The sequence below is a fragment of the Leopardus geoffroyi genome, chromosome A2, assembly GCF_018350155.1.
Source record: "Leopardus geoffroyi isolate Oge1 chromosome A2, O.geoffroyi_Oge1_pat1.0, whole genome shotgun sequence".
NCBI lineage: Eukaryota > Metazoa > Chordata > Mammalia > Carnivora > Felidae > Leopardus > Leopardus geoffroyi.
The window spans coordinates 98,647,234-98,674,351 of record NC_059331.1 but is presented as its reverse complement, the minus strand read 5'-3'; the positions used below and the strand labels follow the sequence as shown (position 1 = coordinate 98,674,351).

General features: G+C 34.8%; 1 protein-coding gene across 15 annotated transcripts in view; it reads right to left on the bottom strand.

The window, feature by feature from the left end:
- Positions 1 to 27,118, bottom strand: part of PPP1R9A (protein phosphatase 1 regulatory subunit 9A) — a 330,692-nt gene that overhangs the window by 108,838 nt on the left and 194,736 nt on the right. For all 15 annotated transcript variants that reach the window (XM_045494829.1, XM_045494836.1, XM_045494827.1 and 12 more), the window contains one exon: positions 16,190 to 16,294. In XM_045494829.1, coding sequence (XP_045350785.1) covers positions 16,190 to 16,294 — 105 coding nt within the window. The remainder of the gene's footprint in view (positions 1 to 16,189; positions 16,295 to 27,118) is intronic.

The window sequence follows — 27,118 nt, the reverse complement described above, 5'->3', positions numbered from 1 at the left end:
GTGAGCTGTCAAACAAAAACTAAACAACTATAAAATTGCATTTACAATTTGCTGAATTGAAATCATAAAGATCCTACATGTTCAGTGTAAATGATGTGAGAAGTTATGTTGAAAACTGATGAGTTGTGAGTGTCTTGTTTTTCAGACATGTTATTCCAATAAAAGTGATATACTAGTCAAAAATGGCACTTAACTGATGTCAAAACTTAAAAATTTTTCACGTAGAATGAAGCAAGTCGGTAAAATGAAAAGCCATAATAGGATATAGTTATTAGTGTTCATATAATCAATCCTTTCATTAAGATTTTTAACAAATATTTATTTTGCACACAACAAAACCCTACAAGATGTATTTTAAAAACAAGAAAAGTAGATCTATAACATCTCTTCTCATTATACTGGAGTCTTGGATCACAAGGTCACATGATACTTTTAAACATTTTTGTAGAAAATGTCTCATTTTTTTTCTGTTTGATCACATTTTATGGCCTTACTCTGAACTTGACAGCTTTGAAAATACTTGACTTAAGTGTTACTATCTAGAGGCAAAAGTCCTACACAACCAAGGTTTTGACTCTTTTTGTACTTGGATACTCTTACATATTTCTCCTTTCTATATTGGGATTTGGATTAATATAATAATACTTTTTATTTAACATTAACATTTTTTTAAATTCATCTAGGAAAATGTTTGCTCTTAAAAGCTAGACCTTTCTCAGGGGCACCTGTGTGGCTTAGTCAGTTAAGCACCAGACTTTGGCTCAGGTCATGATCTTGCAGTTTGTGAGTTTAAGCCCTTCGTCGGGCTCTGTGTTGACAGCTCAGAGCCTAGAGCCTGCTTCGGTTTCTGTGTCTCCCTCTGTCTCTGCCCCTGCCTGCTCACACTCTACCTTTCTCTCTCTCTCTCAAAAATAAATAAACGTCAAAAAAAAAAAAAAAAAAGCTAGACCTTTCTCTGACTGACTTATTTCACTTAGCACAATACCCTCCAGTTCCATCCAAGTTGCTGCAAATGGCAGGATTTCATTCTTTCTCATTGCCAAGTAGTATTGCACTGTATATATAGACCACATCTTCTTTATCCATTCATCAGTTGATGGACATTTGGGCTCTTTTCATAATTTGGTTATTGTTGAAAGTGCTACTATAAATGTTGGGGTACATGTGCCCCTACGAATCAACATTCCTTCATATGTTTTCACTCATATGTGGAACTTGAGAAACTTACCAGAATACCATGGGGTAAAGGGAAGGAGAAAAAATAGTTTCAAACAGAGAGGGAAGCAAACCATAAGAGACTCTTTTTTTTTTTTTTAAACGTTTTATACCTTAAACGTGTTATACCTTCTCAAGAAGTGACGTTTCTCTATTTTAAAGTTAGCTTTGATGTTTCAGGTTTAAATATTTACACATACAACAATTTAAAATAAAATATTTTAAGTGTTAATCTGTAAAAATTGGCATCAGAAAATGTCTTATTAAGCCAAAGTCCCCTTTAAAACAATTTTTTGAAATCTCCACTGTTTTTTTTAATTTGTTTTAAATGTTTGTTTATTTATTTATGTTTATTTATTTTTGAGAGAGAGAGAGACAGAATGTGAGCAGGGGAAGGGCAGAGAAAGAGAAGACATAGAACCTGAAGCAGGCTCCAGGCTCCAAGCTGTCAGCACAGAACCAAATGTGGGGTTTGAACTCATGACCTGTGAGATCATGACCTGAGCGATCATGACCTGAGCCGAAGTTAGACACTCAACCAACTGAGCCACCCAGGTGTCCTGAAATCTCCACTGTTTTTAATCTTCTTTCTATCACCAGTGGTTGTTGACTACATACACACACACACACACACACACACACACACACACACACACACACACATATATTTATATGTACATATACATTTACAAAATATATTTATAGATATGCATTTATAATATATATTATAGTATATTATAGTATATATTATATTTATAGGTATACATTTATAATACATATTGTATTATATTTATATTATATATTATATATTATAATTATATATTATATATTATACACACACACACACATACATATAATTTACATATAATTTAGAACTTATAATATCTATGGTCCCAAATACAGAGTAGCTGCTCTTCTTGTCTGACTGCAAGGGAGTAATAATGTAAACACAAAATCTACAAGGACTGAGAATTCCCATGAACATGGTGGTGCCCTCACTGCCCTCCATTACAAATGACACTCCGTTATGCACAATTATAAAATCAAGACTCTGAGAAAAAGTGACTCTCTCAATTTCTCTTTGTGCTATAATGGCAACAAAAACCTCATCTTAAAATGATGTGAATGAAGCAAAACATTTCAAGATTTAGTGCATTTCAAATGGAAATCTCAGATATACCAATTGAGTAAAGATTTTTTTTTAGTTTTCATATTTAGAAATTACATGTCCATTGGACTACTCTAAAGGATATAAAATGCTGATTCAAATGGGCATACGCACTGCAGTGTTTAAAGCAGCATTATCAACAACAGCCAGACTATGGAAAGAGCCTAAATGTCCATCAACTGACAAACAGATAAAGAAGATGAGGTATATATACACCATGGAATAGTACTCAGTCATCAAAAAGAATGAAATCTTGCCATTTGCAACAATGTGGATAGAACTAGGGTGTAATATGCTAAGTGAAATAAGTCAATCAGAGGAGGACAAATACAGTATGATTTTACTCATAGGTGGAATTTAAGAAAAAAAAACAGATGAACATAGGGGAAAGGAAGGAAAAATAAAATAAGATAAAAATAGGGAGGCAAACCATAATAGACTCTTCCATATAAGGAACAAACTGAGGGCTAATGGAGGGGAGGTGAGTGGGAAGATGGGCTACATGGGTGATGGGCATTAAGGAGAGCGCTTGTTGGGCTGAGCACTGGGTGTTATATGCAAGTGACAAGTCACTAAATTCTACTCCTGAAACCAATAGTACACTATATGTTAACTAACATATATAAAAATAAATAAATAATTACATACATACATACAAACTAAGGTAAACAACTCAGAGAATATTGGTCCTAGAATAGAATGTAAATGTTATAAGAAATTATATAGCAAAAAAGGAAAGGCAGAAAGAATAGGAAGTAGCTAAGAATATGAGTGCACTAAATTTGCTTACCTTTTAATTGTTTTATTATTTAAGAATTTATTTGATGTTTATTTATTTTTGAAAGACAGATACAAAGCATGAGTGGGGGAGAAGCAAAGAGAGGCAGACACAGAATCTGAAGCAGGCTCCAGGCTATGAGCTGTCAGTGCAGAGCCTGATGCGGGGCTCAAACCCACGGATCATGAGATCATGACCTGAGCTGAAGTCTGATGCTTAACTAACTGAGTCACCCAGTCTCCCCTGCTTATCTTTTTAAAGTGGTAAATTAATGATTATTTTATCTAAATAATAAATCTAAAAATAGGAGCTGAATGATAAAAGAATTCAGTTTTTAGCTTCATCCAACAGGACAAAATTGCAAAGCAATAAGGATATTATAATCCCACATATGTAAGAATGTACATGTATCTGAAATATCTGGAATGACATACACCAAACTGTTAATAGTGATTTCTTTGGGGAATTGGATCCATGTGTGAGAGTGTGTGTGTATGTGTAGGTGGGGAGGTGGTCTCGGGCAAGGAAAACAGTAGACTTTCACCTTTACCTACTCAGTACTGCTTGATTTTTTTTTTTTTTTTTTTTTGGACAAGTATGCCTTACTTTCACAATATAAAAACATTAAACAAATAACAGTAAAAAAAAAAAAAAAAGGCGGTGGGGCGTGAGGGCACCGGGTAGCTTAGTCGGTTGAGAGTCAACTCTTGATTTCAGCTCAGGCCATGATCCCAGGGTCGTGGGATCAAGTCCTGCTTCAGGCTCTGTGCTGAGCACACAGCCTGCGTAAGATTCTCTCTTTCTCAGGGGTGCCTCAGTCAGTTAAACATCTGCCTCGGGTTCAGGTCATAATCTCATGGCTCATGAGTTCAGGCCCCATATCGGGCTCTGTGCTGACAGCTCAGAGCCTGGAGCCTGCTTTGGATTCTGTGTTTCCCTTTCCCTCTGCCCCTCCCCTGCTCATGCTCTGTTTCTCTGTCTCTCTCTCTCTCTCTCTCCCAAAAATAAAAAAAATAAAAACATTAAAAAAAAATTATTTCCTTCTGTCCCTCTCCCTGCTCTCTCTCTCTCTCTCAAGTAAACAAATAAAAAAGAAATTACATGTCCAGGTATGAATCCAAAATATCAAGTGCATATTTATTTAAAAACCTCATCATTCATTTATATTTTTCTTTTGAGTGTTCTAACCTTTCCAAAATGGACAGGGTAATATTTAAGACCTTCAGATTAATTCATTTTTTATTATGTGTGACTACAATTCCTCCAAAATCCTCATCTCCAAAGTGCCATATGGCTCAGTGCCAAAAAGTCATCAAAAACATATGCTAGGGGTGCCTGGGTGGTTCAGTCAGTTAAGTGTCTGACTTCGGCTCAGGTCATGATCTCACAGTTTGTGGGTTCATGCCCCACGTCGGGCTCTGTGCTGACAGCTCAGAGCCTGGAGCCTGCTTCAGACTCTGTATCTCTCTCTCTCTCTCTCTCTCTCTCTGCCCCTCCCCTGCTTGTGCTCTCTCTCAAAAATAAAATAAACATTAAAAAAATTTTTTAAAGCAAAAAAAACAAAAACAAAAAAACATACGCTAGGGATAAAGCATGATGAATGCATAGTTATTGATCATATAGCAGTACCTGGAAGAAAGCATTTAAAGTTTAACGTAAATGGCCCTGAAAAACAAATATACAATGTATTATTAGAAATTTCTCATACTGAAGCACACTCTCCTGTAACATCAATTTCCTATAACTGCTGTCCTCCAGTACTAGGATGGCTGTCTGCAGTAAAAAGAATACCTAAGTCTTTTCCTAGAGTCTACTCTTTCAAATGCTTTGCAATTGTTACTATGTCTTCTTAAAAATTTCTGTTTTAGGCAAAAGTTGGCAGAATCTTTAATTTTTATATATAGAAGGAAACAGTGTTTAGACCTTTCACTCTCCTGGTCAGTCTTTCCTAAATAATCTCAAATGTTTCAGGGTTCTTCTCAAGATAGGGTATGCAACATTAAACAAATACATTTTATTGTGGTATAACATTAATTAGTCTGTCCGTCTGTCCATGCATCCAACCAGTTATTGATCACTACATAACAGGCAGCCTCCGAGATGGATCCAAGTGATCTCTGGCTCCTGATGTTCGAGTCTTGTGTAATTCTCTCCCCTTGAGTATAAGAGGGACTTGTTAACTCACTTTTATCAAACAAAATACAAAACTAATGGAATGTCCCTTTGGATATTAAGTTATAAAAAGATGACAGATTGCACCTTGGGTACTGTCTTGGGTCACTTCCTCTGGGAAATTCAGTCTCCATGTTGTGAGGCATCCCTGTAGGGAGGCTCTCAGGAAAAAACTAGGAAATAGATCCCAGAAACTGTGTTGTTTCAAGTCACAAAATTTTGAGGCAATATGTCTTACAAGAATAGGTACACTAAGTCATTTACATAATAGTACAGAAGATTCGAAAGGTCCCACTTAAAGCTGGAGACCCCCAAAAAAGGGTTCTTAAAATTATATCGCAAATCCATGACTGACTAAGGAAAAGGGTCCAGACAAGAACTTAATATAGATTTTTTTTCTGGTAAAAAATTAATAATAAAATGTTTTTTTTTTTACATAAAAGTATACAGCACAATAACACATACGCACTGCTGAGGAAGTTCAGTTTGATTGCATTTGCCTTTCCTAAGTAGACACTGTCCTCCTTTCCAAATCACCATCACCATCAACATACTTAGTTAGCATGGTGCTTTTTAAATTAATCAGAACTGTTAGCATACTTTAAAAAATCTGTTTTATTGAAGTCAAATTTACATATAATAAAATTCACCAAATTTATTTTGTATGAGTTTTCACAAATACACACACACACACACACACACACACACACACACACACACACAGCTGTGTCACAAATACAATAACCACAGTATAGCACAATTTCATTGCCTCAAAAATATTCCCTCTTAAATGCTTGCAGTTTACAGTACAAAAGCTTTTCTGTCTGCCTTCTTTGGGTCAATATAATAGCTCTGTCAGTCCAATATTATGTTGAATATATTGGTAATTTGTTTCTTTGTATTGCAAAGAAATATTTCATTACACAGGAATACAATACAATTTGTATATCCTTTATCAGTTAAAGGACATTTGAGTTGTTTCTAGCTCTTATGAACAAGGCTCCTATGAACATGCAAGTATGAGTCGTTTGGGTAGATATATGTTTTTATTGCTCTTGAATACATAGCTAAGAATAGAATTGCTGGCTGGTATGGTAAGTACAAGCTTAGCTTTATAAGAACCTGCCAAACTGTTCTGCAAAGTGGCTGTGCTATTTTGCATTCCTGCTGGCAATGAATGAATGTTAAATCTGCTCCACATCCTTGTCAATGCATAGTATTATCAGTCTTTTAAATTTCAGCCATACTAGTGGGTGTGTAGTAGCACCTCATTCTGGATTTAATTTGCATTTCCCCAATGATTAATGATGTTGAGCAGTATTTCATGTGTCTAACTGTAGATCTTCCTTGGTAAAGTGTCTCTTTAATTGATTTGCACATTTTTAATAGGGCTATATATCATCTTATTGAATTATAAAAGTTCTTCATATCTTCTAAATAAGAGCCCTTTATCAGATAATTGTTTTTGCAAATATTGTCTTTGGCTTGCTTTTTCATTTTCTTAATGGTATTTTTTGAACAAATGTTTTAAATTTTGATGTAGTTTAATTTATCATGTCTTTCTTTTATATTTTTTGCTTTTGTGTCTTAACAGATCTTTGATTAACCCAAGGTCATAAAGATTTTTTGCCTGTTGTCTAGAAATTTTATAGTTTTAGCTGTTGCACTTAGATCTACGATCTTGAATTAATTTTTGTATATGCTGTGGGGCAAAGGTCAAGTGTTTTTGTTTTTTATAAATGTGGTTATTCAATTGTCCCAGCACCATTTGTTGAAAAGACTATAATTTCCCCCACTGAATTACTTTGGTACATTTGTCAAAACTCAATTGTTTGTATCTATGCACGCATATGTTGGAACTCTCTTTTCTGTTCCATTAATCTATATTTCTATCCTTATGCCTACACAACACTGCTGTGATTAGTGTAGCTTTGAGGCAGTGAAAGTTCTCCAAATTTGTTCTTTGTCAAAAATATTAATTTCTACAAAAAAATCTTATGGAGATTTTCACTAAGATTGTGCTTAGTATGCAGATTTGGAAAACATTGGAATTTTAACAACACTGAGTATTCTGATCCATGAACATGGTCTATTGCTTCATTCATTAAGGTTGTCTTTATTTTCTCTCAGAAACATTTTGCTGAAGTCATCAACGTATCATGTCAGGTATTAAATATTTCATGTTTTGATGCTATCACAAAAGTTGGGTTTTTTTTTCAGTTTATTTATTTTGAGAGAGACAGAGACAGTGTGAGTGGGGGAGGAGCAGAGAGAGAGGGAGAGAGAAAGAATCCCAAACAGGCTCTGTGCTGTCAGTGCAGAGTCCCATATCAGGCTTGAACTCACAAAACCATGAGATAATGACCTGAGTTGAAAACAAGTGTTGGAGGTTTAACCAACTGAGCCACCCAGGCACCCCACAAAAGTTGGCTGTAATCTGAATTTTCATTTTTTGTTGTTGTTGCTAGTATATAGAACAGAACTGATTTGTGTACATCAACCTATTCCCTGTAATCTTGTTTGACTCACTTATTAGCAGCATCCTTCATAGATTCCTTGGTATTTTCTACAGAGATGAACATGTTGTCTATGAATAAAGGGTTTTACTTCTCCCTTTTCAATCAAAAATGTTTGCCATTTCTTTCTGTTGCCTCAGGGACCTAGCTATGACCCATAGCACAATGCTGAATAGAAGTGGTGAAAGTGGACACTCTTAAATTGTTCTTATACTAAAGAGAAAGCATTTGTCTCCCATCATTAAGTATGATAGTAACTATAGGTTTCACTTAAATGCTATTTATTACTATGAGGAAATTCCCTTAGATTTCAAATTTCCTGAGAGTTTTCTGTGGCCTACATCTACTGAAATGAGCATATGATTATTCTCCATTTTTCTATCAGTATGGAAAATTCCATAGGTTGAATTTCAAACATTAAATCAAACATGCATTCCCCTCCCCCCCAAAAAATGTCTCTTAGCCATAATGTATTATCCTTTTTGTATATTTCTGACTTTAACCTGTTAAAATTTTATTAAGGACTTTTGTATCTACATTCATGAAAAATATTGGCAGTAATAATTTTATTTTAAATGTCTTTTTCTCAGTTAAATGGTAATGCTGGCCTCATAAATATAGCTGAGATGTGTCCCCTCTTCTATGTTCTGGAAGAATTTGTATAGAATTCGTGTTATTTCTCTCTCTAATGTTTGGTGAGATTCACCAATGAAACAAACTGGAACCGGAATTTTCTTTATTGGAAAGCTTTAACTCTGAATTCATCTTCATGTGTACAAACACACCCACACACACACTATTTTTTCTTGAGTGAGCTTTGGTACTTTCTGATAGTATTGTCTTCGAAGAACTTAACTATTCTAAGTTGTAGTTATCAGCATAGAGTTCTTCATAATATTGACTAATCCTTATATGTGAGGTCTGTAATGATGTCCTCTCTTTTGTTCTAATTTATATCGTCTCTGACATAAATTATCCCAAAACTTACAGATGGTTTATCTTTCCTAGTTTCTCTGAGCCAAGAATTCAGGAGATGCTTGACTGGGCAGTTCTGCTTGGAGCTTCTCACTAAGTTCAATCTAATGTTGACTGGGGCTGCAGTCACCTGAAGGCTTTACTGAGGGTAGGGATCTCATTCCAAGGTGCCCCTCTCACATGGCTGGCAACTTGGTGCTGGCTGTTAACAGGCCTAAATTCTTCCTTGTGTGAACCTCTCCAGAAGGCTGTCTGATATGGTAGCTGGATTTCTACAGAGCTGGTGATCCAGAAATCCAAGGCAGAAGGTATAGATATGCCTTTTATAGCATACCCTCAGAAGTCACACATCACTGCTTTCTTTATACTCTAATCATCAAGGCTAGTCAGGAGACAATGAGGTGGAGGACTGAACAAGAGAGGCAATACTAGGAAGAGTGGATCATCAGAGGATTACTTGATGAATGCTATGTAGAAAATATGGTAATGTGATAGAAACTGACTTGGACAACATAAAAAGCTTAATACCAGAGGAACTCATTTACTGAAAAAGTGACTTTTGAACTGAGAACTGATAAGACAGAATTAGCCAAGTAGAGATCACATGATTGGTTTTTTTTGGAGGAGACAGAGAATGGTACAAAGGATAATAATTTGAACATATTACATTTGATGTGCCACATGAAACTTAATTACACTTGAAAGCCACATCAAGATCTCAAGTAGGAAGGTGAATAATTCTCAAGGTTGGATAAGAGAGGACAAACTTTAAGTAGAAAAAGGAAATAGAGAATGGGTCAGAACAGATAAAAAAAGGCCGTGGCTTACAAATAAATTGGTAATATGGTTGATAAAATTGAGAAAACTCTTAGAGTATATTAACAAAAACATAAACAGATGGAGATGACAGAAAGAAGATCTTAGACAATACGGCCAAGATATCTAATCCCCATTTAATCCTGGTTTGAGAAGAGAAAACCAAGACAATGAAAAATAAATAAAGAAAATAATAAAATAATAATAGAAAAATTTCTCAAACTCAAGTGTTCAGACTGACTCCCAAGTAGAACTACAACAAACAAATAAACACAGACCTAGTTATAGCCTGATAAAAATTTCAAAAATAAAATTAAGAGGGGGAAAAATCCAAGACAGAAAACCGGACTACAAATCAGATTAATATTAAAATTCTCTTTACCAATTGTAGATATTAAAATACAATGGAAAATGTCTTCATAATACTAAAAGAAAAAGATTTTGAACCTCAAATACTATACCAAGCCATATTTCAGGGCAAAATAATCCATTTTCAGACATGCAAGCACCCTGGCAGCTATGGATGACCCAGAGGAAATCAAGAAGGCTAGAAATAAATTAAGTCAGTTTCCATTAGAACCTTTATGCTTTGAAACCCTCCCTTACAGTGACACAGATTGAATGACATAAAATTACATTTCATTTTCTATCAATTCAGTCATACTACTTGATTCTAAACTGAATAATATTTTCATAAGCATAACATTATAAATACTGCCTATTGGTTTTAACTTTTTGAATGAATTTATAGAAAAACTACCATGACAATTGTAGCTATGTATTAGAAAGTAAATGTTATAAACTCTTGCAAAAGTTTTTAACTGAAAAAAAAAAAAACCTGCTAGGTGAAAGCTTTACAACAAGCAATTATTAAATTTTCATCTAAAACTGAAAAATCAAGATATGAAGAAATGATTTATATTGGTACTTCCAAAGAGTTAAAGAGAAACTGGTAACAAGGGTCTGTCTCCTCTGCAGACTGTAAGGCCCTGTGCCTTTGTTGGAAATGGCTATACAACTGCCTCTCAGTTTTCCAGCAATCTACATGAACATCTAAGAAGGGATCAGAGTTTTGAGAAGGAAATAATAATCACCAATATTTCATTGAGGTCCAACTTTTTGTAGGCATTTATTACATGTATTAATTCATTTAATAATCATCACCAATGTATGGGGTAGGTACTATCATGATGCCCATTTTATAGGTGAAGAAACTACAGCACAGGGAGATTTAAACACTTCCATGAACTCATGTATCCAAGTAGTTAAACCAGAATCTGAATCCACGAGGTCTGGCTTCATGTGAAAAAAGGCAGTTACTAGAGAAAGATAATTATTCCTAGCACTAAGTGCATAAAGAAATATCAATGAATAAATTAAATAATACCAGAATCAGCTGTATGATTTTACCTATCCTCTAGCTTCACTATAATTCAAATACATTTTTTTATTGTCCACAGAGATGTAACATAAGAGACTGAGTCAACTGTCTACATTTGGGACATCTGTGGCAAAACTACATATGGATATATATACACACACACACACATATATATATATATGTATATATATGTATACATATATATATATACACACATATATATATGTATACATATATATATACACACACATATATATATATACATATATATATCCAAATACAAAAAATATCCATATATATATATATATATGTATATCCAAAATATCCAAATATAAAAGATATCCAAAAATAAATGGAAGGTAGTTTGTATAACTTTGAATTAGTCTCCTAGTATCTATAGATTCCTACTTTCCTTCCATAGGTATGCAACCAGTATTTTTATGTCTTTCAAACTAATCATTATTTTTCTAATGACCTTATAATTTCAAGTTTAAAAGTATTTTTCCCATAACTTTACATGGACCAACAGACATAAGGCTCTTTTAAGGATCTCCAAGAAAAGCATCATTTAGTAAGTTCTGATATAAAAAGGAATTGTGAATAAGTGGATAAACCTGCCGATTCAAATGATCTGAATCTCTACTCTTTAAATTATTTTTCACATAATGCAGGATCTAATAATAAGAATAGAACTTTTTTCTAACTTTTTAACTATATTACATTGGGCAAGTTACAATCTATAGACCACCAAAAAGATTAATTTTTAATTTTAATATTTTAATAAATTTAATAATTTTAATAAATTTTAAATAATTTACAACATTTTCTTTTTAGGTTTTCACCAGGTAAAATTGAAATATATAATAAATATGTTCAAATAAAAAAATTTTGAAGAAGAAACATACAATAGAAACATACTAAATAGAATCTAAAGTCAAAAGGAGAGCAGTAAATGTGTTATATGTAATATGTATTATATAGCATGAGACCACCTGGATTGACAAAGTACTCATCTTCAGAACTGCCTAGAGCATGGTACTGAACACTGGTCAGAGCTGTGAAATGTACTAACCAGGGACAAATGATGCTTTGCAAATATGGGTCCATGAATTGTTTGAAGGCAAGACAGACTAACTTGTCAAAACTGGTAATAACCGGATTTGTTACTTCTACCGGGATTTGGTAGAATCTAGGGGCTGTCAATGATTTCAGTGAGAAATCCCTACCATACGTAGACTTTGTGCTTCTTGATACCAAGATGCTTCATGCACATGCCTGTGGTGGTTTAGAATCTGGAGACCAAGTCCTGTGAGGCCCAGTGCAAGGATGAGCCTGAGTCCTCCATGCCCACCCTGTTAACGCTCATCTTTCTCCTGCTGTTCCTGTGTTGCATCATTTCTGAGTATAAACTATTTGAATCCTGTGGGTCCTTTCCTAATCAATTACATAATTACATGATATAAACACAGTACTTACAGTGAGTGCTTCGTTTTGAGCGATATCAGTTAAGTGAAGGAAATAATAATCATTTACCGGAACCACTTGTTAACCATGGCCCAATGTACGCTTTAATTCATATAAATGATGTAGGGTTGAAAAACGTACATATATCCTTGAAAGTTGCAACATTAAAATAGTTGTAATTTCTCTAGAGCGTTAAAAATGTCATATTCATGGGGTCTTTGTTAGTAGTATTGGTTCATGAACTCAGGTATCGTAATTTTTACTTTACTAGAATAAAGTAGACTGAGGTCAGATGGAAAATAATTCTCTGTAAGTGTGGATGAAGTCACAGAACTTCACTGTATAATTTTGATTCACATCCAAATGGTGACACCAATTTCATACACATGTCAAGGAAATGAGTAAAAATCTTGACCTCCAATACTTAAGAAATAATCACCATTTAAATCTCAGTTTTGTTTTTCTCATCACCTCTAGCTTCACATCTTTCTCCTACTTGGATCTTTAGACCCACGGCTCTCACACATTCCTCCCAGATCTGTGCCTACTAGTTAGGAAAAAATCAAACTAAACTGACTAATTTTGTAGATATCATTTTTTGAGAATAAATTTTAGTAACCACTAAATATGATAGCAAAGTCACCAAATAATAAGAAATATAAAACCATACATATTTTAAATTCTCAGTTTTAAAAAGTTCATGAAAATACAGATCTTGTTTTTGGATCCTATTTTTGTATTAATACTTTATGAAGAACTACCATCTAAAATATATTTAGAGGATTCAAATATTTTTAATAAATTAAAATTGAGAAAAGACTTTTTCCTTATATTCAATTAACTAAGGCCCTGAGTTAAATAATTTGGGGGAACAAAGGGGGCCAAAGGTCTCATTTCAGTATCAAGACTTGTGCAAAGTGAATGAGGAAATAAAATGTATGCCTTTAAAATATGAAAGTAGGGGCGCCTGGGTGGCGCAGTCGGTTAAGCGTCCGACTTCAGCCAGGTCACGATCTCGCGGTCCGTGAGTTCGAGCCCCGCGTCGGGCTCTGGGCTGATGGCTCAGAGCCTGGAGCCTGTTTCCGATTCTGTGTCTCCCTCTCTCTCTGCCCCTCCCCCATTCATGCTCTGTCTCTCTCTGTCCCAAAAATAAACGTTGAAAAAAAAAATTTAAAATATGAAAGCAGAATGTGCTGTCACCTCAAGGTCAAAAAAATAGTATGAATGATGAGTGTTACCAGGAAGAAGAGATCACTAGGTAATATAGAGGTCAAGGAGGACTTCTTCAGGGCAAAGGAGCTGAAATATGTGCCTTAAGATAAATAGGTTCTAAACAGAAGACAGTGTTTTAAACAGAAAAAAATGGCAGACAGAAAGGTACGATAATAAAACAATAACTCACAAGGCACATTTGAAGGAATATGACTACACCAGTCCGACGGAACCAAAGCATGAACATAGAGAGAGGTAAGTGGTAAGACTGGATGATGAAAAAATTTTAATATCTGGATAAAGAGCTTAGATTCTGTACAGAATGGAGGGCCATTGAAGGTTTCTGAAGAAGAGAGGCACATAATGGATGCAGAATTATTATTTCTACCTACAGGTGTCAGACCTTCCAGTGCCAGAGTTACACAGAATGAGTCAATTCCTTTTTCTATGATAGACAGACCTTCCTAGATTTGAAAACTATTATTTTCCTCCACTAGGAGGAAGGATGAGAGGGACAGATTGAAGAAGGGAAAGACTGCAATCAGGGTAGAGTTAAGAAGTCATTTGCAATTTGGACAAGGCTTGAAGGAAAGGGATGGCTAGGATTTCATGTAACTGTAAACTTCTTTGCAACTGAAAAAATGTTCTTATAAAAAAAAGAAAAAGAAAAATAGTCTTCTAAGTTTAATGTATATCTCACTTCACTTTAAAATTCACTTCAAAGCCTAATTGGGGTAGCTTTTAAACCAAGTTCTATACTGACATAGGAAAGTGCTGTCTTAAAAACAGACAACAATCTGCAGAAAGACAAATCACCTGTTCTGAGGGAGCATCAGACAGTTTTTTATCTATGCTCTTTCCAATTATTTCACATCCTTTTCTCAGGACTATGGGCATTCTTGGAGCATCAACACAGCACCCATAAAAGTCACGGATGTGTTCCTTAAACATTTCCTTCAGCATTAAAGGAAATTTTCCAAATGAAACAGTCTAAATTCTAAAACTTAAACCCATGTTTGTGCAACATAAAGCATGCTGCAAAAAAAAAAAATCCTCATGTTACTGTCTTTACAGCAATATTAACTCACTTGGTATTTTCAAAATATTTGGCAGTTCTATTCTGCTGATAACACTAAAACATTTGGAGACTTACCCATACTAAATAATGTCCCCTATATGTTCCTTCATAGGATTGATGGAAAAGTATTAAGACATAAGAAACACTGTATTTAAAAACAAATACCCTATGGGGCAGCTGGGTGGTTCAGTCGGTTAAGCATCCAACTCTTGGTTTCAGCTCAGGTCACGATCTCACAGTTCATGAGTTCTAACAGCACATGAGTGCTAACAGTACAGAGCCTGCCTGGGATTCTCTTTCCCTCTCTCTCTCTGCCCCTTCCCGGCTCGCTTGCTCACTCTCTTTCTCTCTCAAAATAAATAAATAAACTTGAAAAAATACATATATACATAACTAACTTAGATGTAAATTAAAAAAATAAATAAAAATTAAAAACAAAACAAAAAATACATACATACATACATACATACATACATACATACATACATACATACATAAATGCCTTATGACCAAATAAAATGGATTTCTTACCTTGACCTTAGCTGGCTCAGGACTACTTTCTTATTTGTTTTCAAAGCTACAATTTTCAGAACTCCAGGATCAAATATAAATTTCAAGGTCTAAAAGAACGTACCCTCTCTACTTTAAATTGGCAAAGTTACAGTTTACCAAAGATTAGTCTTATAAAGTCTATGAAGAGATTTTTTAAATGCATTTATCAACCTTACATAATTCGTACAGTCTAAGAACCATGTACCACTGGATATAGGTATAATCAGTTCAATTTCAATTTATTATACAACTGGTTTTATTAAAAGGATTTAGAGTCTAAATTCATATTTGTTGAGGATGTAAGTAGAAATTCTATCTAGTTAGGAACACTAACATAGTTCAGTAATTGACCATGTTGATTCACACTGTATACTTCGTATCTTCATGCCTTTCTAAAATACCATAATTTTTGGTTTTAAATTACATTTGTATAAACAAATGTAATTTAACAAATATAACAAATATAAACAAATAAGAAGGAAACATTAAAAACTAAAGGTAGGGGCGCCTGGGTGGCGCAGTCGGTTGAGCGTCCGACTTCAGCCAGGTCACGATCTCGCGGTCCGTGAGTTCGAGCCCCGCGTCGGGCTCTGGGCTGATGGCTCAGAGCCTGGAGCCTGTTTCCGATTCTGTGTCTCCCTCTCTCTCTGCCCCTCCCCCATTCATGCTCTGTCTCTCTCTGTCCCAAAAATAAATAAACGTTGAAAAAAAAATTAAAAAAAAAAAAACTAAAGGCAAGTTTTAAGTATTTAGATAAAATTCTCATTGAAATTACATACATCTATAGGTACAATTCTAGCAGGCTAAAATTCAACATAATATTAAGTATTGAAATTATACATATATGAAACCACATATTTACCTGACATTGCCCTTGGTGTTTCTGAGAACTGTTGCAGCAAAATTCTGTGTGACACCCACCAAGCTGATTCCATCCACTTCCACAATCTGGTCATTGACTTGTATTCTTTGGGAAGAGGGGAAAAATTACCCATAATTAACTTTTCTGATAATACATTACCATTTTCAATACATGAGTTGACAAAACACTTGATATTTAAGACACTCTTATTGATCCAAAATTTGTTTTTTATACACAAGTTCCAGATCTTAGCCAAATGCTTAATGTTTTAAAAAGATTGTTTTGAAAAAACAGATAGAAGCAATACTAAATGGAGAGATTCAGTTTACTCAATATTCATAATCCTATCACAAAGAACTCATAACTGCTAATGTATGGCATACTTACATCATTTTTTTTTGTCCTTAATAAATTACATAAAACATAATACATCCAGCTGAAATACACTGTGGGCCTCATACCTAGTCCTGCCTTCCACTTTTCCTCCTCAAGGAATTGCAGGGAATCCTTCCTATTCAAGTTGTACGCTTGAAATATATAATGCTCATAACCATATATATGTGCATGTGTTCAGACACGTATATAAATGCATGTATTTATTTATGTTTAGGAGCAACACACAGTATTAGTGTTATTTAGTATATAATGCTTTTAAACTTATATATATATATATATATATATACATACATATATACATATATATATATATACACATCTGTATACACACACATATATATACACACACATATATACATATATATATACATGTCTGTGTATATATATATATGTATATATGTGTGTATATATGTGTGTATATATATACATGTCTGTGTATATATATATGTATATATGTGTGTGTATATATATATATATGTTATATATACACCATTTTTTATGTCTCAAAATGAAGTATTTCTTTTTTATTTTCTGAAGTATTTTCAAGTATTTCAATCATGGAGAAGTGCAGAGAAAATTAGCTAATAAAAACCCATGTACCAAACACCCAACTTTATCAAATCTCAGCACTGTGCAATATTTGAGTCATTTTTTTTTTCTACAGGAATGTATTACGGAAAAGCTGAAGCCCCTTTATTATTTGCCTCTAATTCTAGTCTGCTCACTGCTTCCTTAGAAGTAACCATCATACTAATTTTGATGCTTAGTCTTCCTATTGGTGTTTAGATGTAGAAATAACACATATATATGATATGCACAATATGCTTCACCCAGTGTTACGTATGAGATTTAACCATGGTTATAGAACTATTCTACTAGTTCATTTAAATTTATTTATTTATTTATTTATTTATTTATTTATTTATTTATTTGTATTTTGAGAGAGAAAGGGAGAGAGAGAGGGAAGAAGAGAGAGAGATGAAAGAGGGAGAGAGAGAATCCCAAGTTATGTTCCATGAGGTCAGTGTGCAAAGCCTGACACAGGGCTCAAACTCACGAAACCATGAGATCATGATCCGAGCTGAAATCAAGAGTCAGACACTTAACCAACTGAGCCACCCAGGGGCTCCTCTACTAGTTCATTTTAACACCCGTGTAGCATTATCTTTTATGAATATACCAAAATATATTCACCCATTATTTTGCAGATGGACAGTTGTATTGTTTTCCATTTTAGCTCATACATGTCTCCTTATGCACACGTGTTGGATTTCTCTACAATATATAGCTAGAAATAGAATTCCTGAATCAAGGAACATAGGCTTTTTCAAGTTAAACAGACTGATTTTGTTCAAAATGCTATGCCAATCCATATTCTCAATAGCATTGTATGAAAGGTTCTGACTTTCCACACTCTCACCAATCTCACCTTGGTGAGATTTGGAACCTTTTAAATACTGGCGATCTTAGGGCGCCTAGGTGGCTCAGTTGGTTGAGCATCTGACTTGGGCTCAGGTCATGATCTCTCAGTTCGTGAGTTCGAGCCCCGCGTTGGGCTCTGTGCTGACAGCTCAGAGCCTGGAGCCTGCTTTGGATTTTGTGTGTCTCTGTCTCTCTGCCCCTCCCTCGCTCTCACTCTGTCTCTCTCTCAAAAATAAATAAACATTGGGGCGCCTGGGTGGCGCAGTCGGTTAAGCGTCCGACTTCAGCCAGGTCACGATCTCGCGGTCCGTGAGTTCGAGCCCCGCGTCGGGCTCTGGGCTGATGGCTCAGAGCCTGGAGCCTGCTTCCAATTCTGTGTCTCTCTCTCTCTCTCTGCCCCTCCCCCGTTCATGCTGTGTCTCTCTCTGTCCCAAAAATAAATAAACGTTGAAAAAAAAAATTAAAAAAAAAATAAATAAATAAACATTAAAAATTTTTTTTAAAAATACTGGTGATCTTGTAAGTGTAAAAAGATATCACATTGTGATTTTAATTGCATGTCCTTGATTACTAGTGTGGCTGCATGTACTTTTCAGATCTTCAAGTTATTTGCCCACTTCTGCAGACTGTTAGATCATGGTTTTTTTTCAACAATTTTTGTTGATGTTTTTGGGTTGAGTATCTTGTTCCTTATTGATTTATTGAAGATGTTCTTATACATCCTGTGTACTAACACTTTCTCAATGAAATATGCTGCAAATATCTTTGGCCCAATCCATAGCTTGTCCTTTCAGATTTCTCTGAAAAATGGTATTTTGAGGAAAAAAAATTTTAAAACTATAATCACATTTGTAATTTCAGCTTTGTATTAGGTATTTCTGTGTTTTCTTTCAGGACTCCCTTTCTGCCTCAAAGTTATATAAACATTCTATACTTCTACAAGTTTTAACATTTTGCTTTTCTGCATTTAGTTATCTACCCAGCTATTTTTTTTTATTTAAGTTTATTTATTAATTTTTGAAAGACACAGAAAGAGAGAATGGGAGGGGTGGACAGAGGGAGAGAGAGGATCCTAAGCAGGCTCTGTGCTGATCAGTATGGAGCTCGACACACGGCTCTATCCCACAAACTGTGAGATCACGACCTTAGCTAAAATTGACAGTCAGACACTTAACTGATGGAGCCGCCCAGGCACCCCTGGAAATTATTTTTTATTATAATATGTGTTAGCGATCTATTTTTATTTTTTCCAAGTGTTATAAACAATCTGCTTAACAACATTTAGTAAGAGTTCACTTTTTCTCCATTGATTGTAGTGCTACGTCTGTCAGGGTTTCAAATGTGTATCAACAAGTTTTGGGTTTTCTATTAGTTTCTACTCATCTGTTTGTCTATCTCTGCATACTCCATTGCTTCATAATAAGTTTTGACATTTCATAGGACAATTCCCTCTACTTAGTTCATTGTCCTCAAATTTTTCTGAACTATTCTTGAGCTTTTTCTCTTCATAATTAATTTTGGACTTACTGGACAAGTTCTATAAAAACACTTGTTGAGGTTTGAATAAAATCATACTGATTTTTAGATTACTTCAAGGAAAACTAACATCTTTATCATATTGACTCTTCCCATCAATAAAACTTGCCTATATAATTACTCTGGGCAAGTGTTGGTTGTATCATGTGTTGCTGCCATGTGTTCAGTTATTTAAAGCTTGAAAACAAGGGCAAAAAGGAGAGCAACCTATCTTTTTTATGTGATGTAGGTGCATTATTTAACAGGTCCAACCAAGGATAATTTGGGGCAATGTATTTTAATTGATCCACTGTTTAAAATTGATTAAAATCCTGGATATACTTAAGTTGTATGTTAATTTGTAGATTTTTGTCCTGAATAAACTCAGATACTTTTCTTCTGTTAAAAAGATAATCTCATAGGCCATGGTTTATTTCCCTGTAGAATATTAACTAGTTTTATGTCTAACTTAGCAATGTTACTTTATTAATGTTCTAATACTAATTGCCTTGAACTATGTTCTTCTAAAATGTCCTTTGAATCACATTTACCATCTCACTGGTTCTCTCATTAATTAGTGAGTTTAGTAAAGTCTAATACATGTTCATTTTATATGTACCAAAGTCATTTTTTAACTCTCTGAATATTAGCCTACAATAGCTTTGGAGGTTCCACCAAGATGCCACAGTGGATTCACAAAGCCATTTCAACTGTCATCACAGGAATGCACTTCATGGGCTGTTTAAACCCAGGCACCTATTTGCTTGGTCTCCACAGTGATTCCAAAGCAGCAATAATGCGCTATGTTTGTTAACATGGTTTTTTTCTAACTTAGTACTTTTGAATTTTTTCTGGTTTTGGTCATTTTGGTTCTGGATCTAGTTTGCACTAGACAGCAACAACAATAAATAGTTCCCCACTGGTAGCAGTAATGAGTACCACTGTAATTTTATAATCTGACTTCTTGAGACGGCTCTCGGGATTCTGGGGATCTATTATCTCTTGTGGGAGATGGTAAAGAATTTGAGTTGCTCTCCTTTAATTTGTTTTTTTACTATTTGTGGGCTTAGGCTATTTCATATAAAATTTCACGGACACTAGAAAGGAAAATAGCCTTTTGAAATCCTGACTGGTGAGTTTTTATGTTTCTTTGATTACTTAAAGCTATTTCTGAGGTTGCAGAACTGAAGTTACATATTCTCTGTGTTCCTGTAATTGAGAAAAGCCATTATCTCTCACCGTGTGTGCGTGAAATATGTTCCTAACATAGAAGGGTATTAATAAATTAAATTATAAAGTCTTGGAATTGAAAGGAAGGATAATCTGGTTCATAGAGAATAGTAAGCATTTTCAGAAATCTTCTCTTCTAGTATCTAACAAAGAAAAAAAAATCTTTAGAGATTCTTCTAGAAGCTCAGAAAAGTTTTTATAGAGAGCCCAGTTCACGTAATAAAAGTGAATCTTTAGACAAATAAGACTAACTTAATAATTTTTGCTTAAAATACATACCTATGTTTTCTCCATGATTTTGTAAAGGTGTGGGCTTGTATTTTCCAAATAAAGAGACTAGTTAATCTGAACTTCCTAATATTCTGATATGGATACACCAGGCACCATGTACAGTATCCCTACATAAAGTTTCACAAGCATAAAAAAATTGTGTTTAAACTGAATCATAATTCTGACTTTTATATCAATAGTAATTATGTTTTAAAAGTATCAGCTTAAAACATGATTTCCAAGACTCTTAGTGATCTCCAAAACCTTAGTCATAAAGCATAGCTTTTAATATAAACAACTCTGCTTCTATCAAAATGTTATAGGGTGGCTCAGTCGGTTAAGTGTCCGACTCCTGGTTTCGGCTCAGGTCATGATCTCATGGTTCGTGAGCTTGAGCCTCTGTGCTGACAGCATGAAGCCTTCTTAGGATTCTCTCTCCCCCCCCCCCCCATCTCTGCTCCTCTCTCTCAAATAAATAATCTTAAAAAAATAAAATGTTATAAAGTTACTATAGCTTTGCATCGTATTCATGAATGTGTTTATCTTTACACTTCAAGAAGATGTAAAAATAGTGTGTGCGGCTGCAGAAATTATGGCTGCTAGTCTGGTATTGTTTGTGTATGATAGGCAATTATTATCAAGTTCTTATCTACTTGCAAAGGTTGTTAACCAGAAGCTGGTTAAGTAAACTGTCAATTAAATGTAGTATGGATAATTGATGCTATGCCAGCAGCAACAGTGATAGAAAAAATATAATTGTGTAGGTGAAGTAATGGGAAGAATTTCTTTTGAAAGGAAGGACGGACAGTAGGTTAGCCCGTTCTAGAATATGAGAGAACATAATGAAGACCAAAAATTGAGTGTGTATAGCAAGTTGAAGAAGGTTTGAAGAAGTGATTTTTATTTGCTTAGGTTTCTACCATCTGAGGCCAAAAAGAAGCTACAGAATGAGCTGAATTTTTTCTGCAATGCATTCAGTTTTGAAGTTAGTCATAATATAATTTAGAAGAAAAGAGTAAAATTCTTTTACTACTACAGTTACACAGAGTGAATCAATTCCGATTTTCATGATATCCCTTCATATATTTGAAAACTGCTATTATATTCCTCCATTAGGGGTAAGGATGAGAAGAGAATGACATAGAAAAGAAAGATTAAAATCAGGAAGACAGTTAAGAAGTCATGTGCAATTTGTAAAAAGCTTGAAATGTTAACAGCACAAAATTATGAATGAGAGTTCTTTTTACTTCATATCCTCACCAGCATTTGATGCTGTTAGTGTTTTGGATTTGGGCCATTCTAATAGGTGTGTAGTGGTATCTCATCATTGTTTTAATTTGCAATACTCATATTGGGAGAAAACATTTATATATCATATATCTGATATGGGGCTTATATCTACAGTATTATAAATAATAGTTATAACCCAATAACCGAAAGACAACCTAATTTAAAACTAAGTCAGGAAGGGGCGCCTGGGTGGCGCAGTCGGTTAAGCGTCCGACTTCAGCCAGGTCACGATCTCGCGGTCCGTGAGTTTGAGCCCCACGTCGGGCTCTGGGCTGATGGCTCAGAGCCTGGAGCCTGTTTCCGATTCTGTGTCTCCCTCTCTCTCTGCCCCTCCCCCGTTCATGCTCTGTCTCTCTCTGTCCCAAAAATAAAATAAACGTTGAAAAAAAATTTTTTTTTAAAAACTAAGTCAGGAAAAGACAAATATCATATGATCTCACTTATATCTAGACTCTAGAATCCAAAACCAACAAACAAACCAAAAACAAAGCTCACATATACAGAAAACAGATTGGTGGTTGCCAGAAGGTAGGGGGGGTGAGAAGTGGGGGTGGATGGAATGAATGAAGGGGTCAAAAGGTACAAACCTCCAGCTACAAAATAAATAAGTCATGGGGATGTAACATATAGCATGGGGACTATAGTTAATAATACTGTATTGCATGTTTGAAAGATGTTATGTAAAGTGTATCTTAAAAGTCCTCATCACAAGGAAAAAAAAATAATTTGTGACTATGTATAGTGATGGATGTTAACTAGACTTACTGTGGTGTTCATTTCACAACATATACAAATCATTATGTTATACACCTGAAATATAATGTTATACGTCAAGTATATCTTAAGAGGAAAAAAAAAAGTGGGCAAAGGATCTGAATAGGCATTTCTCTAAAGCAGACACCCAAATGGCCAATAAGCACATGGAAAAGATGTTCAACATCAACAGCCATTAGGGAAATGCAAATCAAAACTAAAATAAGATACCTCTTCACACCCCCACTCAGAGATGGTTATGCCAAAATACAGATAATAACAAGTGTTCATGAGGATGTGCAGAAATTGTAACCCTCATGCATTATCAGAGGCAATATAACATGGTGCATGCAGCTACTTTGGAAAACCATCCAGCAGTTCCTTAAAAGGTTAAACCTAGAGTTACCACATGACCCAGAAATTCCTCTCCTAGGTATATACCCAAGAAAAATGAAAATATGTCCACACAAAAATCTGTACATGAATGTTCAAACCAGTATCCATAATAGCCAAAAAGAAGAAACAACCCAAATATCCATCAACTGACGTCAGAATAAACAAAATGTGGTATATCCATTCAATAGACTATTATTTGGAAATAGAAAGGAATTAAATGTGATACATGATACAACATGGATGAACCTTGAAAACACCATACTGGTGAAAAAAAGCCAGTCACAAGAACTACGTATTGTAGGATTCCATTTATATGGAATGTCCAGAAAAGTCAAATATCTACAGACAGAAAGTAGATCAGTGCCTAAAGTGGGGGTAAGGGAGGGAGCTGGGAGAAAAGGAAAGTGATTGTTAATGGACATGGGGTTTCTTTCTGGAGTGGTCAAAATGTGCTACAATTAATTGAGGTAATAGTTACACACATCTTGAATATTGTGGAAATGACTGAATTCTATAATTAAATAAGTGATGACATGTGAATTACATCTCAATACAAATGTTAAACATTAAATCGTAAAGAACAACTTTATCCAAAGCACTACCAGCTTCATCATGCTAATAAAATATATTTCTAAATCACTTAGTGTAGCTGTCAAGTTTCTTCAGCATTGGGTCTTAAACTAATTCTGACATTTTTATCCCACATTATCCTTCTTGACATTTAAACTTTTATCACTCTGTCCCCCATCTGCCTCTACCCCCTTTCCCATTTCACCATGCACAAGACTGGATTACTGTACGCATAAGACATAGGAAGTGTTCGTATTTAAGAATCTTTGGTTGACTATTGTGCTAGAGGGTGGGTTCATTAAAAATTAATTAATAGACTAAATATTACAGCGAATTAAAAATCCTAGTATGCAGCATGTATCTCCCTTTTTCCCATTTGATCCATGTGGTTAAGTCCATTACTCTTTTCTCCCATAGAGCAGGTCCAGGATCACTTTCTCCTTTTGTTAATCATTCTTCTCAGGACTTTAGAAAAGCATGCTCCTCTTTAGTTCTCTCGAGCTTACTCTCTACTCCCCGTAAGTGGGAAGATGGATGCATCCACAACTATCTCTCCCTACTCTCATTCCTTCTCTTCCTTCTACAAAGCAGGGAGAACATGGGATTTGCTCAGACGTTCTTAACCATTTTAACCATCCTTCATACTTTTTGCCCATATAGCCTCTTTCTACTCTTCCTCTAGGTCTAAGGAAGCATTGTGGTGGTAACATTATAGACTTGTCTTAGAGGGAAAAAAAAAAGAAATAAAAACAAAAACAATAAAGTCCTTTAGCCAACTCTAGACTCACCTACCTTAAACACTCTGCCAGATTAATTTACTCATGATGAGGTTGTGAGTCATGGCTTTGTGTTATTTGTTTCATATTTTCCTTTATGTATTGTACACATAAAACTGAACTAGAGCTCCCACCTGAGGGAGTTAGGAGAATTGAAATTCAGCCTTTATGCTAGCTGTCAAGCCATATACCCATAAGGTGGCATACTTCTGTGAGAGGTGCATTTTTCACGTTTGCACAAAAGTACAGTATGAGGTAGTAGTAGTCCTACCATACTGGACAGGATAGTCTAGAGCACCAGTTCCTAGGCTGCCTGATTGCAACAGAATAAAATGGAGGAACATGGAAAATGACAGATTCCTGGAGTTGCACCTCCTCTAAAATTCTTGTTCATAAGACGTGGAGTAAAGCACAGGATAGACATTTGAGCTGTTTCCTGATTCTGTCTATTAGGACTAAAATTGTCATTCACACACAAGTTTTAACATAAATATATGCTTTCATTTCTCTTGGAAAATACCAAAGAGTTTAACTGCTGAATTGAAAGGTTAAGTATCTGTTTAACATTAAAAGAACTGCCAAACTATTGTCCTAAGTGGCAGTAAAATTTTACATTCCCACCAGTCACGTACGAGTATTCCACTTCTCAACATCCTTGCCAACATTTTATATTGTCAGTGTTCTTTAGCCATTCTAGCAGGTGTGCAGTGGTATCTCAATGCGGTTTTAATCTGCATTCACCAGTGACTAACGATGTTGAACATATTTTCATGTGCTGCTGGCCATTCATATATCCTCCTCTGTGAAACAGCTATCAAAAAATCTTTTGTCCATAGTTTTTAAATCGGGTTGTTGTTACTGAGTTGTAAATGCTCTTCACATTCTGGATACAAGTCCTTGTATATATGTTTTACAAATATATTGTCCTTGTCTATACTTTCTCTTTTCATTTCGAAACTGTGCCTCTCAAAGTATAAAAGTTGTGATTTTAATGAAATTCAACGTGTCAGTTTTTTTCTTTGGTGGTCCATGTTTTGTGACCTGTTAAATGTGACAATACAAAGATTTTCACCTATGCGTTCTTTTTATAGGTTTCATTGTTTAAACTCTTAGGTCTAGACCTATGATTAATTTTGGCTAATTAATTAATCCAACGTAATTAATTATGGTATGGTAACATTTGTGGCTCGGTTTTTTTTCCCCATATGGATATCTAATTCTTGTACTGCTATTTGTTGAAAAATATATTTTAGCACTGAGTTACCATGGTACTTATACTGAAAGTCAACTGACTCTATGTCTCAATCCTTTTTTTATTGTTTTTTAAATGTTTATTTATTTTGAGAGTGAGAGAGCTAGCAGGGAAGGGGCAGAGATAGAGGGAGAGACAGAGAGAGAATCCCAAGCAGGCTCTGCCTCTCCCAAGCAGGTCAGCACAAAGCCCGATGTGGGGCTCAAACACATGAACCATGAGGTCACGATCTGAGCTGGTATCAGACTCAGATGCTCAACGAACTGAGCTACCCAGGTGCCCCTATATGTCTCCATCTATTCCTTACTTTCTATTCTATTCCATATATTGCTATTTTTATATATTTATTAGATATTAAATATTTCTATTTTATACCAATATTACATAGTCTTGGATACTGAGGCTCTATAATCAATCTTGTCAAATTGGGTAAGGTCAGTCTCTAACTTTATTCTTTTTCAGAACTTTTATTCTAGGTACCTTGCCTTTCCTATACATTTTGGAAACAGCTAATCAATTTCTTTAAAAAAAAATCCTGCTGGGATTTTAATTGAGATTTATTTGAATCTATAGATGAATATCAGGCCATGTGACATCTTAACAATATTGAGAATACTGTTATAAAAATTGTCACATCTCTATTTATTTACCTAACCTTAGTAACATATTACCAACAACTAGTATGAACTTAACTACATTTTCATTTTTAAACAACACCCTCACAAAAATAATAACTGTAAGGCAAGCCATACCCTGAGAAGACTGTACACATTCCTCCCTTTGTATCTTTTACACATTTGCCCATATATCCCTTCTCTGCCCTCTCGAAAGCCTTCTTCTAAAGGTCCAGTTCAAATATTAACTTCTCCTTTGGCATTAACCTGTTTACTCGAGCCTAGCGGTCTTTTTCTATCCTTTGAACCTCTCCTACACCTTATGTTTTACACCTTCACCTAATGTTACATGTTTTCAGATAATTGTTTAATATTTCTTGAGGTATAAGGTCTCCCTGAGCAGATAAATTGCAAACTTCTTGGGTCTTACATCTGAGCCTGGAGC